Consider the following 15,000-nt stretch of genomic DNA (forward strand, 5'->3'; position numbering starts at 1 on the left):
AAACAGATGCTATCGCTACGCGTCTCTTGAAAAAGAAAGACTGAAAGAAAAGTAATCAAAGAAGTGGATGCAGGCTTGGAACGTTAAAGAAAGTGGAACAAAGAAAACGAGGTCATCTATGAATAGTGTTGGTTGTTTGTTAATCATGTTTTACCTGATGTGACTTCTCAGACTCAGTGAAATACAATGGAAGTATATTTTTCTGAATGACACCCGTGACAGCACAAGGAGTGATGTATTAATGGAAACCTTTAACCCGCAGAATCCATATCACTTCTTAGAACTTATAAAAACATTTATTTTGTAGTAAGAATTGAAGGGAACTACTGACTTTCTAGCGGAAAATATTAATTTAACTAGGTAATTGTAAGGATCTCACCACACCTAAGATAATTTTTTAAGAACAGAGTTTGCAGACTGTTTGAGAATAGTTTTCAAATATTTGGAAGCAGTTTGCAACTTTTTTAGAAACAGTTTGCAAACATTCTGGAAACGGTTTGCATATATTCTAGACAGTTTTGAAATCTTTTGAGAATATTTTGCAAATGAATAATTTGGAAAGTTTCGAAATATATATTAGAAATATTTAACAAATATTTTGGAAATAGCAATTTTTTGGAAACTGCAAATATTTTGAAAACAGTTTGGAAATATTTTGCGAAAAGTTTTCAAACAGTTAGCAAACAATTCGGGAATGATTTACAATCTTTGTCTCCACAACAGTGTTTCCCATTGAGTTGTCACAGAGCTCAATAAAGTCATGTAATCTTATGCTTCTGTAAGAATATGGAAAATTACCGAGCTCAGAGCATTAAGTCATGGTATATTTAATCTTGCACTGTAAAGTAAAGAAATCACCAGGAGATATCCACAATGTAAAAATGCATCACTTATTAGTATTCACGAGGCTAAGATTTGTGAAGTCACGGGAAGGAAGGTTGAGAAAGAAATGCATTGGAGTCATTGAAAACCTCGAAAACTGCGGCCTAATAACATCTTGCAATTTACCTAATCAAATCCATTCTGGCATTGATCTTGACTGACCTCAAACAATTGTCGCAAAAGGAAAGAATGTGCGTGGTTTTTAGTACTCAGCTCACACGTTATAGATGAAAACAATCAATAAGGGAAGTTGTATTTTCCGTCTTTCTGCCATATTTGTCTCTGCCTCTGTCCTTTTGTTTGTCTATCTATCTGTGTATTCGTCTATTATGCTTATTTTGTCCCTAATTATCCAACACTGGCGTTTGTGGATGGAATACACTTTTTATCTTTTCTCATTTATTCTATCTACTTTCTTCCCGCCTTCTTTCCTTCATTCTTGTCCAATTTTTCCTTTTTTCTTATTTCCATATTCCATCGTGATACTTGGATTACAACACGTCTATCTATATGTCTGTCTGTGTATGTTTCTGCCTGTCTGTCTATCTGTTTTCTGCCTATGTTTGTCTCATTTGCCTGTCCATATGTCTACTCTATGCCTGTATATCTGTCTGCATATTTATCAAGGTTTATCGGTGTCTTCGTGAGCTACGCGTTGTTTTATCTTTCCTTCCTCTATGTAAATGCAATGTACATTTCTTCCTTCTTCCTTTTTCTTCCTCTTGATCCTCTCTTCCTCCTACTGTCCATATATGGGAAGAAGAAAGGGAGGAAGGAAGGGAGGGAAATAATTTGCCTCCCTTCCTTTTCCCATTACAATTATTGTAATGGAAAAATAGTGGTAAGGAATCATCTCTCTCTCTCTCTCTCTCTCTCTCTCTCTCTCTCTCTCTCTCTCTCTCTCTCTCTCTCTCTCTCTCTCTCTCTCTCTCTCTCTCTCTCTCTCTCTCTCTCTCTCTCTCTCTCTCTCTCTCTCTCTCTCTCTCTCTCTCTCTCTCTCTCTCTCTCACCTGACGCCAGCTGCAAAACCTGTGGTGTTGTCGATGTTGTAGACCATAAGAGAGCGTTGAGAGAGTCCTGCTTCTGTTATGGCGCTCCACTGGTCCACGCCATGAATCCCCTCAGGAGGCACGCCCCCAGCCATCTGCACCAGCGTCGGGAACCAGTCAGTGACGTGGATCAGCCTGGTGGATTGTGTTAGTAGTGGGTATGAGAACGGTGGTGCAGATGACGAGGCTAAAGAGGAGATGGAAGATTAAGTGAGATAGTAGCAGGTACTTACGCAGGATTGGAGGTGCCTGGGTTAGGGAGGAGGGGGCTGTGTACAAAAGCAGCGCCTCTTGTACCCCCTTCCCATAGAGTAGTTTTGTTACCCCTCAGCGGCCAGTTGTTGCCTGCTTCCAATGTAGGGCCGCCATTCTGTTAACAAACAAACACACACACACACACACACACACACACACACACACACACACACACACACACACACACACACACACACACACACACACACACACACACACACACACACACACAATCCTTCAGTCTCTGTCTTAGTCATATCATCTTCCTTATTGATATTGATGTGTACTTTGGGTGTTCTCTGTTAATTGTGATCTTAGTCATTTTTATTTTATTTATTTATTTTTCTGGCAAGAGGCAATTCAGATTGTTTCGCCTTAAGGTGACACAGTTTCATTCAAGCATTCAGTCTCGGTCTTAAGTCCTTGTGGTCTTAAACTCTGTCACCCGTCAAGTTTTAGAAGGTCGCCAGCTGGTCAGAAGACTAAAGATTGAAAGCAAATGCCATATCGCATGGGAAAGACTGAGAGATGTTAACCTTTGTACTTTGTACTTTGTACGTCATTGGTGGAAAGGATGACACTGGCCTTACAGTAATGAGTATTAAAAAAATAAATAAATAAATAAAATAAGATAAATAAATAATCATAGACGCAGAAATACACATTCATATAAGGTACATACGTCAGTGGTGAAAACAATGACACTGTTGTTATAGTGACCAGTGTTCTTAAGGGCGGTCACCACGCGGCCAATGGCATCGTCCATGGCGCTCACCATACCTGTGTGGGCAGAGCAGGGTCACCAGTGCTGGCAGTGTATAGCCATTGTGGTGGCCTTGTCTCGCCTTCTCGCTCCTGCCTTTATGTCAGTATAGGTATGTTTATTCCTTCTCTCAACTCTTCCTTCTCTTTATAAATATTCTCTCTCTCTCTCTCTCTCTCTCTCTCTCTCTCTCTCTCTCTCTCTCTCTCTCTCTCTCTCTCTCTCTCTCTCTCTCTCTCTCTCTCTCTCTCTCTCTCTCTCTCTCTCTCTCTCTCTCTCTCTCTCTCTCTCTCTCTCTCTCTCTCTCTCAGCAATCATGTTTCTTACATCTACGCTCTCATCCTTCTCAGTAAGTCACTCACTCTTTCACTTGCAAATTAACTAAACTGATTAACAAATCCAACTTCACATTCACGTAGTCATATCCACACATTATTAAACAAACTCACTCACTCACCAAGCTTCGTCCTACGGTTTTGATTTTTGATGTAGGAATATTGCCTTATGTATTCAGGAGGGACTTGAAGTGGTGTATGGACACTTTGAAAGGGCAGGTACAGGAACAGAGGCACTTGGGGATCTCTTGCCAGCAGCTCCTCCACTCTAGAGGCAAAGAGGCCCTGCAGGAGGAGGAAGAGTAGGCGGAGGAAGAGGTGATTATTACGGAGGAGTAGTAGGAGTAGGTGTTGGAGAAGGAAGTCGTAATTGAGAAGGTGGTGGTGGCCTTAGGTGTGTGTGTGTGTGTGTGTGTGTGTGTGTAAGTAAGTAAGTAAGTAAGTAAGCATGTAATTATTTATCGCTATTTTAACATACTAGTATACGTTGATTTACATTGATTAAAAAAGTAGCAACAGCTTGATGAATGACGAAGGCGAAGGCGAAGCTCCTTGACAAGCAGATATGAGAGAGAGAGAGAGAGAGAGAGAGAGAGAGAGAGAGAGAGAGTTATCATGTTTGGTAATATTGCAAGCAATATTAGAAACTAGACATAATTAATTTACACGTAATTTCTTTCTACGTTTATTTGATTCACCCACTTACTATAGAATAGTGAACACGCATGGCATAGACTCCGAATACTTGACGTGTGTCGGCGAACCTGCCAAAATATTAGGCGGATAGGGTCTCAAAACAAAGAAAAAGACGTCCTAAGTTTATAATTTTTACCTTGCCTTCTCAAATTTTGCACGTAGACCTACTGTTACAACTAAGCATTTATCCTTATACCTTACCTCACATATGTTTGCATCCTCATGTAGCCTGCCACAGCCTACTGCAGACTAGTGGGAGGTGAAATTTTGCAGCCCATGCTTATTTGAAGTGAGTGATTTTTATATGAAATCATTTTTGCGCAAGCAAATACAATGATCTACCATCACGCTATGTTTCAAATGATGTTATTCGGCAAACTTCCTAAACCAAACTTAATTCAATTATATAACTGCGTCTAAAGGAAGCGAATTAATTATCAAGAAACCCTGACAGTGTTATCATTAACTTGCGACACATACTACCATGTGGATTTCAAAATAGTCAGCACGAGGAGCTCTAGCCAGTGAGACACGACACAAAAATAGAGGTTAGTACTGATTCTAGACAAATATGTACCGAAAAAAAATCTTATTTATTGCATTCAATAGAGATCTCACACACATGTCATGTGTTTATCCATTACAACAGTTTGATGAAAAAAAAAAAATACCCTGCAGCCTCGCCATGAATGAAGTGAGTGGGAAGTTAGGCATAGGGTTGCCACCTCCACCTCCTAAAAATACGGAACGCATTAGCTGAGGTTGGAACAGTGATGGCGGGTAGAAAGTCAATTATATTGACAAGGCTTGAAGATAAGCTCTTCCATAAGTACCCTGTATTAGGAGGAATTCAAGGATATCTTGACTAAATGTGAGGATATATTGCAAAATACGTTCATCAGTCAAGTTATCAGTAATATATTTTTGAAACTACATGTGTCTGTATAAATTCTAAAGATTGAGACACTGAAAAAAAATTCCCTTCATTAAAGAAAAAAGAAAAAGAAAACTCATTTGGAGAAAACAGTAGCTACCTGGAATATGAATGGATCATAAATATAGCCATTACTTATACATTTTCCAAGTGCACAGATCCTGCAGACGTAGCCATGCTCAGTACCAGGTACCTAACAGGGATGAGACATAGGCATGGCACAGCACAGCAGCAGTGTTCTGCGCCCCACTCATTTATAGACTGACAGCCGTTGGTGATGGACCGTGGGCGTGGAGGCGGAGCGAGATATTACGTGTACTGTTCACGTAACGCACGGGCGTTGGCACGACAAACCCCTAACAAACTCGTATATTTTTGTGAACTGGTTATGTATTTGTTTCAATATTTGGTCACGATAACTTATTAATTTATTTCATTTGCTTGACTATTCATACAGGCAAATACGGAACAAATGGCGTTCCGTATTGGTTCAATACGGAACGCAGCATTTCACGCTTCAATACGGAACGGTTCCGTATTTTAAGGGACAGGTGGCAACCCTAGTTAGGCAGCATAGGAATGAAATCATTCTTGGCGAAAAGAAGAAAATAAACGAAAACAGGATAATAATGATAATGATGCTGATAATAAGGGAGAGCAATGCTAAAGATCTATATAGTCATGAAGATTATAATCGGCTATTTGTAGACAGGCAGAGGAGAATTAATAATTATAAAACATCGATAGAGGTTAGGCTACAGATGGACGTCTCTCTCTCTCTCTCTCTCTCTCTCTCTCTCTCTCTCTCTCTCTCTCTCTCTCTCTCTCTCTCTCTCTCTCTGTATATTACTGCAACGGTTAATTTTTAAACCACTTAGTAACGGTCAAGTAATAATTTCCTTTTCATAACCAAAGCTCTAACCTCTTTGTCAAAAGTACTAACTGAAATAATGAGAGAGAGAGAGAGAGAGAGAGAGAGAGAGAGAGAGAGAGAGAGAGACACATTATTTTGGCATGCAGGGAATCCTGCAAAGGAGTGGAAGCCGTAGATATCAATTCCAGTCTGTGACTGAGTCAGACCAAGGATTCTATAAATTATATATATTCCTTGAGTCAGACTGACTGGCAGGTCACCTCACAAGTGTTTGTGTAGCCCGCGATGTTATGGTTATGGTCCATAATTATTCCATTTACCGCTTATATAACATTTTATCAGATATTTGAAGAGATCAATGCATTCAGAAGGCTTTGTTCTATAATATGGAATAGTTTATTGCAGTCATTATTGCTAAATTACTGCGCATTGTTTTGATAAACTAAAAGGGTTATATGCAGTGCAAACACTATTTTTTTCACTTCAACTAATCATCTTTCTGTTAATTATCTATTTCTAAAAGCTTTTAATATGATGCTTAGATTCGACAATCATTCCTCAGCGTAACGATATGAAGTAAAATATACTAAGTAAAATATGAAGTGATATATGACCCAAAATATGAGAGTATACAAGGTAGAAAAATTTTCCCGCCTATGTTATGTTTCAGGCTGTTGTGAAAACAGGCCCTTGATGCATGCCAAGTATTTGGAGTCTATGTGCATGGACATATAAATATGTAGTCTAGGTACCAAGAAATTGTATTTCTTATTTTCTTTTGTATATGAAATAACTATTTGTTTGCAACAACCGTGTTGTAGCGCGGGAATCAAGAAGAAATGAAACACGTTAGAAAGTAGATAACAAGAATGAAGAAATGGAAAAGGACATAAGAAATAGAAGAATAAATGAAGGAAGAAGATGAGACACACGAAAGTAGGTACTAAGATTGTAAGACACTATCACTAACCTGATAGATAAGAGAACCCGTGACCACCGAGGAGAACAAGAGGCAGCGACTCATTACAGGACTAAAATAGCCGGATAGTAGCAACAGATTATAAGAGATACCTACTTAGGTGGCTATCACAAAAATGGATAAGAAGCAAGCGGAGGTCGCCCGAAGCAAATGATGTTGACGAGGTGGATAGCGGCACACCACAAGGTACACAGCCCTTGTTTCTGATTAGAAGTTATACGAGAATGAAGCCTATTGAAAGTTAAGGGAAAATGAACTGTATGATCGAAGTATACGAGATGAATATAGTTACTGGAAATGGAACCTTATTGAAAGTTATTTGAATGAATCTTATGATTAAGATAGTGGAAAATAAATCTTAGCACCAGAAGCTTTGCTGGGGCGAAAAGTCGCTCTAAATCGTGTATAAATTATGATGTATAAGAGAGCAATGAGTGAAGGCAAGAGATAGACAGCTAGACAGAGCTGTTAGACCAGAGAGTGTCTAGATGGGCAAGGCGCATATCACAGTACCAGTAAGTAGAGCCGGACAGTTGTAATGGTGTTATATTTTAACAAAGGGAGATTGGCTGTGTGTAGGATTGTGATTTTTCTTATTTAAAGGTTAATTACAGGGATTGGGTAGGATGTGTTCCTCATTGAAATATAGTTGCAAGGTCTGTGTAGGATGCATTTTTATCATTGAATAGAAATTGCGTGATGTGATTTGAATAATGTGAAGGAAGCTTAGATATTTGATATAATTTGAGTGTTTTTATCCCCGAGTTTCAATCGTGCAATGCGATTTGAATCCAAGGTACAATGTGACATAAACTGAGATATTTGATGGTGGAATTTGAGTGAAGAAAGTGATGATATTTGTGTGGTGTTTCGTTGTTGTCAGAGGATCGTATGATGTAAATATATGTAAATAATATAATTAAGTAAGATTTATTAAAACTTAAATGCGTTCCCTTGAACCCACAAAAGCAGTCTTGAAAATTAAGGACACAACAAGATCGTGCAACTTGCAAGCACGAAAACTGTTTTAGATTGAAGAGATAAACCGTCAGATAACTTTAGAGCTGTACATATACACTGTTTTTAAACTGAATTGTTTTGATTTGTGGACATATGAAATTTACGTTATTGTTTCTGGTATCATGTGAGTCATTAATGACCCTAAAAATTTCGACACCTGAATGAAACATTTTATAGATGAGTAAGAAGCAAAAATGTATATAGAGCTCAATTTTAAGATATTCATAGAACATATTATCAGTAATGGAAGCAATTTTTTTTATCTTTATTATTATTATTATTTTTTTTTCTTTTTTCTTTTAGGAAAGACGTACATTTGATTGTCTTATTCAGAGTGACAGTCAACTTACTAAGGAATGATGGCCATATATTGGCCCATATAGATACACAATTTATCAAATGTGGATAACATGGAGAATAAAGTACGTTAAGTAAGGATTCAGGTGTGAGATTGTTTCGAATCTTATACAAAACACCACAAAGTTTAGATAATTTCCAATTGAGGTTCTCGTCAATCTACACTCCAGGGAATTTGGTGTGACTGACTTGAGTCAAATATTCTCCCTCTAGTTATACCTCAGACAGATAATTTTTTAAGAGACCTGTTCTGAAAGAATATGTAATCAGTTTTCTGAATATTAAGTTTTAGTTCATTAGATTTTAACCATTGGCGTACCGAATTTAATTCTGAGCTTAAAAAATAATGTAAGGAAGTAATATCTTTGTCATTATCATCATGTATCATCAGCATACATGGTAAATTCAAATCTGAAGCTTGCATGGATAATGCCATTCATATTTGGGATAAAGTCTGTTCTTCAACTTGCTAAACACTCCTTCATAAATAGAAAATGTCAAAATCTTTCAAACTTAAATTTCCCTCGTGACTTTTGGCATCTGGCCAAAAACATCTCCAATAACTTCACTTCTTCATCTTTCCCTCCTTTATTTCTTCCTGATGGCACCACTGCCATCTCTTCTGTCTCTAAAGCTGAACTCTTCTCTTAAACCTTTGCTAACAACTTCACCTTGAATGATTCTGGGCTTGTCCCTCCCTCTCCTCCTACCTCTGACTATTTCATGCTACAATTAAAGTTCTTGGTAATGTTGTTTTCATGCCCTCTCTGGCCTAAACCCTCGGAAGACTTATGGACCTGATGGAGTCCCCACTATTGTTCTCAAAAGCTGTGCTTCTGCGCTTACACCTTGCGTGGCCAAACTCTTTCAACTATGTCTATCGGCCTCTACCTTTCCTTCTTGTTCGAAGTTTGTCTACATTCAGCCTGTTCCTAAAAAGGATGACCGCTCTAATCTCTCAAACTACCGTCCCATAGCTTTAATCTATTGCTTGTCTAAAGTTTTTTAATATATCCTCAATAGGAAGATTCTTAAACATCTGTCACTTCACAATCTTCTCTCTGATCGCCAGTATGGCTTCCGTCAAGATCGCTCTACTGGTGATATAGCTTTCCTTACTGAGTCTTGGTCATCCTCTTTTAGAGATTTCAGTGAAACTTTTATTATAGCGTTAGACATATCAAAAGCTTTTGATAGAGTCTAACACAAAGCTTTGTTTTCAAAACTGCTCTCCTACGGTTTCTATCATTCACTCTGCAATTTTATCTTAAGTTTCCTTTCCGACCGTTCTATTACAGCCGTGGTAGACGGCTTCTAAATCTATTAATAGTGGTGTTCCTCAGGGTTCTGTCCTGTCACCCACTCTTTCTATTATTCATTAATGATCTTCTTATCCAAACTTCTTGCCCTCTCCACTAGGGAGGCGGTGGCATAGTATAAATAAGGTGGGGAGCGTGGGATCGGGCAGACGTCCACGCGTAGGTTCGAATCCCACCACGTATAGCCTTAAAACACTTTGCCATTTATCGAGTGGTTTAAAGTTACCTACATATCACCATGATACCCAGGTTCTAGGTGGTTACACTCAAGATGAGCTTGGGCGGTGATATGGGCCCTAATATGGGTATCACTATAAATAAAATTGCATTCGCCACTAATGGGCGAAGCTGAACAGCGCTTCCCATACACTCTTCAAGTGTGCCTACAGGCGCTATAGGCTTTACCGTAAAAAAAAAAAAAAAAAAAAAAACTCCTACACTGATGATACCACCCTACATCTTTCACGTCCTTTCAGAGACGATCAACCCTTTAGTAAGTCAACAGATCACGCAGGGATGCCACAGCACGCCTGACTTCTGATCTTTCTAAGATTTCTGATTGGGACAGAGAAAACTTAGTAGTTTTCAATGCCTCAATAACTCAATTCCTCCATCTATCAACTTGGCACAACCTTCCAGACAACTATCCCCTTTTCTTCAATGATACTCAACTGTCTCCCTCTTCTACTCTAAATGGCCTTGGTCTGTCCTTTACTCATAATCTTAACTGGAAACTTCACATCTCATCTCTTGCTAAAACAACTTCTATGAAGTTAGGTGTTCTGAGGCGTCTCCGCCAGTTTTTCTCGCCCCTCCAACTGCTAACTCTGTACAAGGGCCTTATCTGTATCTGTTTTATCTTATATGATGGAGCACTCTTCGCATGTTTGAGAGGGGTAGGTCCCCACTCACACAGTTTTATTAGATAGGATGGAATCAAAAGCTTTACGTCTCATCAACTCCCCTCCTCTGACTGACTGTCTTCAGCCTCTTTCTCACCGCCGAAATGTTGCCTCTTTTCTATCTTTTATCGCTATTTTCGTGCTAACTGCTCTACTGATCTTACTAACTCCATTCCTTCCCTCCTCCTGCTGCCTTGCTTCACAAGGCTTTCTTCTTCCTCTCATCCCTATCCTGTCCAACGCTCTAACCCAAGAGTGAACCGTACTCTCAGTCATTCATACTCTTCACTGGTAAACCCTGGAACTCCCTGCCTGCTTCTGTATTTTTGTCTTCCTACGACTTGACTTATTTTAAGAAAGAGATAAGATTTATTGTCATTGTTGTTGAAATATGATACAGTGCTTTCTGTGGAATGGTTTGCTCGAAATCCGTGCTTACTAATAATTAATAGGTTATTCTTCTCAGGATGATTAATTATTAGAGTAGTCCCTTTGTAAACATACCACTGAAATGACCTTTACCCTTCGTACACACCTGCTGGTTTGATGCTTCGTGTCAATGGCAGTGAAGGTACGTCAGGTGAAATTTGATGGAAGGTTAAAGTGTTTTGTGGATAAACGAAAAAAAAAAAGACAGAAACGGAATAAGTCACCGAAAAACTGAGAGAGAGAGAGAGAGAGAGAGAGAGAGAGAGAGAGAGAGAGAGAGAGAGAGAGACTTACCGAGGAATAAGTCCCTTCTTGGTGTTGATCTGGAGTTTCGTTATTTCTAAGATCAAGAAATGATCTTGTTATGGTTTTATGACCTGTAGAAAGGACAAAGTATAAATTACACACACACACACACACACACACACACACACACACACACACACACACACACACACACACACACACACACACACACACACACACACACACACACACACCGCGTAGTGTTGTAGTTAGCACGCTCGACTCACAATCGAGAGGGCCGGGTTCGAGTCCCGGCGCGGCGAGGCAAATGGGCAAGCCTCTTAATGTGTAGCCCCTGTTCACCTAGCAGTAAATAGGTACGGGATGTAACTCGAGGGTTTGTGGCCTCGCTTTCCCGGTGTGTGGAGTGTGTTGTGGTCTCAGTCCTACCCGAAGATCGATCTATGAGCTCTGAGTTCGCTCCGTAATGGGGAAGACTGACTGGGTGACTAACAGGCGACCGTGGTGAATCACACACACACACACACACACACACACACACACACACACACACACACACACACACACACACACACACACACACACACACACACACACACACACACACACACACACTCTCTCTCTCTCTCTCTCTCTCTCACCAGATACAATGGGAGTGTCGCATTCCAAGTCGTTACATTCTTTCCTGGTGGTAGTGGTGGTGCTGTCTTTATTTCGCTCTCTTAATGTCCAACTCCTCTTATGGGTGAAGTAGTCCTCAGAACCGGTATAGTATCCATAGAAGGTATCGAACCCTCGCTCCGTAGGGGTGTAGTCCCAGGAACAGAAGCCAAGGTGCCACCTGGTGAGTCAGCAAGGAATTTTAAGCTCTTTACGACGAGAAATATCTTACAAGCTTCATTAAGTCGCCTTTTAATATTGAGTATAGAAAAATATGTGTATCTTAAACTATCTACTGCTATAATCGTCAGAAAAGTGAAGAAACAGATCAGTTTTGTCATTTTATGCCACAGAAGTACCTAGGAGAGTTTAACGCAGAAATGGTGTCTCAAGTATTGAAGGGAAAGTTTCGTCTCGCAGTTAATACAATCTCGTTATGGTAGTGGTATCTGAGATGAGATTAGGTTAAGGATTAAATTCATGTGGTATTGGAAGGTTCAGATAACAATTCAAGGACAGGGATGGGAGGTGGTTGCGCGTGGGTTTTCATAAAGTGTTTCTAAACCCCTTCAGTACTGGGACGCATTTTTATCTTGAGTTTTGGGTGTGATTAGACGATTTTATGACATTAGGAAAGGTCTATGAAGGTCAGAGGATTAACCTAACCTAACCTAACCTACAGTTCTTCACTATTTTAATCCCGAACATGAGTTTCTGAAGCTGTATAAAATCATCAAATAGTAAGCATAATAAAATATGAAAACATGTCTTGGTACTGAAGGATAACGTGGGGTGCTGGCTGTGGCACAATAGTGAGTGCTGCAATCAATTTTAGGGGCGGTGCTAAAAAGTGCTGGATATATAACGATACAATGTCAGTGTTCCTCGAAAAGGATACAAAAATATGAAAAGAGACACATTTTGATGACAGTGTTCTTTTTATTTGACAAGGTTAACCCCTTCAATACTGGAACACATTTTTACCCTGAGATTTGTGTACGATTTGACCATTTTATTGACATTAGGAAGGGTTAGTGGAGTTCAGCCTGAGAAGACTAATGACCATCGCTTTCACTATTCTAATTCCCTAGATAAGTTACTGAAGCTGTATAAAATCACCAAATAGTAAGCGGAATGAATATGGAAATGCGTCATGGTACTGAAGGGATTGAATTAATAGCTTTTGAAATGGTGTTAATGCATTTAGACATTGTGCTATGATCGTACATAAGAATAAAGAAACGCTAGTGTGCGGCTGCTATGTGTAGGTCTGGTGGGTTGATGTAGCTTCTCGCTGGTTCATGTGTACTTAGCTTGTTACATGTGTGAGTGTCGGTAGAGCGGTGAAAGTGAAACATAATTGCTGCTACTGCTGCTACTTCTGTTGCTACTGCCATTACTTCTTCTACTTCTACTACTACTACTACTACTACTACTACTACTACTACTACTACTACTACTACTACTACTACTACTACTGTTGTTGTTGCTGTTGCTGCTGCTGTTGCCACTGTTGTTGATGCTGTTATTTTTACTATTGCTAGTACTACTTTTCTTTACATAAAGAGAGAGGTATTGAAAATGCAATGGTCATCCTTGAAGATATTTACATTTTCTATCGTAAATTCTTAGATGACTGCGGTAACTAAGTAATTTCGATACTGCTTGTATTGCTACAACAATAACTACAACAACAACAACAAAAACAGCAACCACAACAACAAAAACAACAACAACTTCTGCTACTACTACTACTACTACTACTACTACTACTACTACTACTACTACTACTACTACTACTACTACTACTACTACTACTACAACAACAACAACAACAACAACAACAACAACACCAGCAGCAGCAGCAGCTGCTGCTGCTGCTGCTGCTGCTGCTGCTGCTGCTGCTGCTACTACTACTACTACTACTACTGCTACTACTGCTGCTGCTGCTGCTGCTGCTGCTACTGCTGCTGCTGCTGCTGCTACTACTACTACTACTACTACTACTACTACTACTACTACTACTACTACTACTACTACTACAGCACCTACTTCCCCACGGCGTGTGTCGAATAACCCAGGTCCTTCATGACTTCCGGCAGAAGTGTGAGGCTGAGATTGACTCCAGTCGGTTGCGAGGGGCGGATTACATCATGCTGGACGAGAGAGAGAGAGAGAGAGAGAGAGAGAGAGAGAGAGAGAGAGAGAGAGAGAGAGAATTATATTTTGTTGTCCATATACATAGATCATGATGACAGTAGGTAACGAAGAAAGAGTAGTAACAACAACAGCGATAAGATGATGAGGAGTAGGAGGATAACAGTAATGAGAGAAAGGACTGAAGGAAAAAGAGAAGGACTTAATGACGTGAAGAAAGATGAGGTTTAATCTTGAAAGAGAGGAGGAAGAAGAAGAAAACAGGTTAAGAAGAGGAGGATTAAACGTGCATAATGCCAAAGAGGAGAACGAGGTATGAAGAGAAAGACTGCAAAGAAGGAGGCAGAGGAAGAAATATAACTAATGTGAGGAGAAACAGACCCAGTTTTTCTTACTCTTTCTTTGACTTTCTTGGAGTTACAGGTTAAAGTGATTATTTTTCCCATTCTCTTCGTATTGTTTCCATCTTTATTTCTATGTATATATAAAAAGCTAGCAATAAAGAAAGAACAAAATGAGATCCTTACAAGTGTGGTTTCTTAATTCTTTCTTTGTGTCATATTAAAAAATGTTAGAGAGCGAACCGCTACAAGGAAAAGCACACAGAAAGAAGGCAAGAAAAAAGATAGAGGTTCGTCTTGTTCTTTATTTCTCTGTCACGCAAATGAAAGGAAAAATAAAGGACAAACTAGTAGAAGGAAACGCCACACTTTTAACCAACACCATGGACTTTTTTCGCCTTTTTTTTTTGTTGCCCTTCGCTAGTGTTCATCTTACATTATATAAAAACAGGTAGGAGCAAACTTTGCAGACATCTTGAATGAGCGGCGTGGGTGTCTCACCTGGCGCCCGATGGTGAATGGGTAGCGGCCTGTGAGTAAGGCGGAGCGGGTTGGAGTGCAGATGGGCTGGACGTAAGACTGTTCCAGGATGACTCCTTCCCGCGCTAGTGCTTCCATGTGGGGCGCCTTCACAGCTTTGTTGTTCCACGGGACGTCATTCCACCCTGTAGGAACATGACGGAATTGGACCTTTTCTCTTTTATTCCATTCCCATACTATTTTCTTTCTCCATTCAGCACCTTTTCCACTATGAAATGATTGAGTTGGTGGGATATGGCAA

General features: G+C 39.7%; 1 protein-coding gene across 1 annotated transcript in view; it reads right to left on the minus strand.

Annotated features, from left to right (window-relative positions):
- LOC123511851 (arylsulfatase B-like) overlaps positions 1 to 15,000 on the minus strand; it is an 18,822-nt gene that overhangs the window by 2,534 nt on the left and 1,288 nt on the right. Inside the window, exons 2-9 of the mRNA XM_045267901.1 lie at positions 14,721 to 14,884; positions 13,774 to 13,877; positions 11,703 to 11,902; positions 11,089 to 11,171; positions 3,407 to 3,569; positions 2,869 to 2,966; positions 2,165 to 2,301; positions 1,893 to 2,066 (exon numbers count right to left, since the gene is read on the minus strand). Coding sequence (XP_045123836.1) covers positions 1,893 to 2,066; positions 2,165 to 2,301; positions 2,869 to 2,966; positions 3,407 to 3,569; positions 11,089 to 11,171; positions 11,703 to 11,902; positions 13,774 to 13,877; positions 14,721 to 14,884 — 1,123 coding nt within the window. The remainder of the gene's footprint in view (positions 1 to 1,892; positions 2,067 to 2,164; positions 2,302 to 2,868; positions 2,967 to 3,406; positions 3,570 to 11,088; positions 11,172 to 11,702; positions 11,903 to 13,773; positions 13,878 to 14,720; positions 14,885 to 15,000) is intronic.

The sequence above is a fragment of the Portunus trituberculatus genome, chromosome 32 (genome assembly GCF_017591435.1).
Source record: "Portunus trituberculatus isolate SZX2019 chromosome 32, ASM1759143v1, whole genome shotgun sequence".
NCBI lineage: Eukaryota > Metazoa > Arthropoda > Malacostraca > Decapoda > Portunidae > Portunus > Portunus trituberculatus.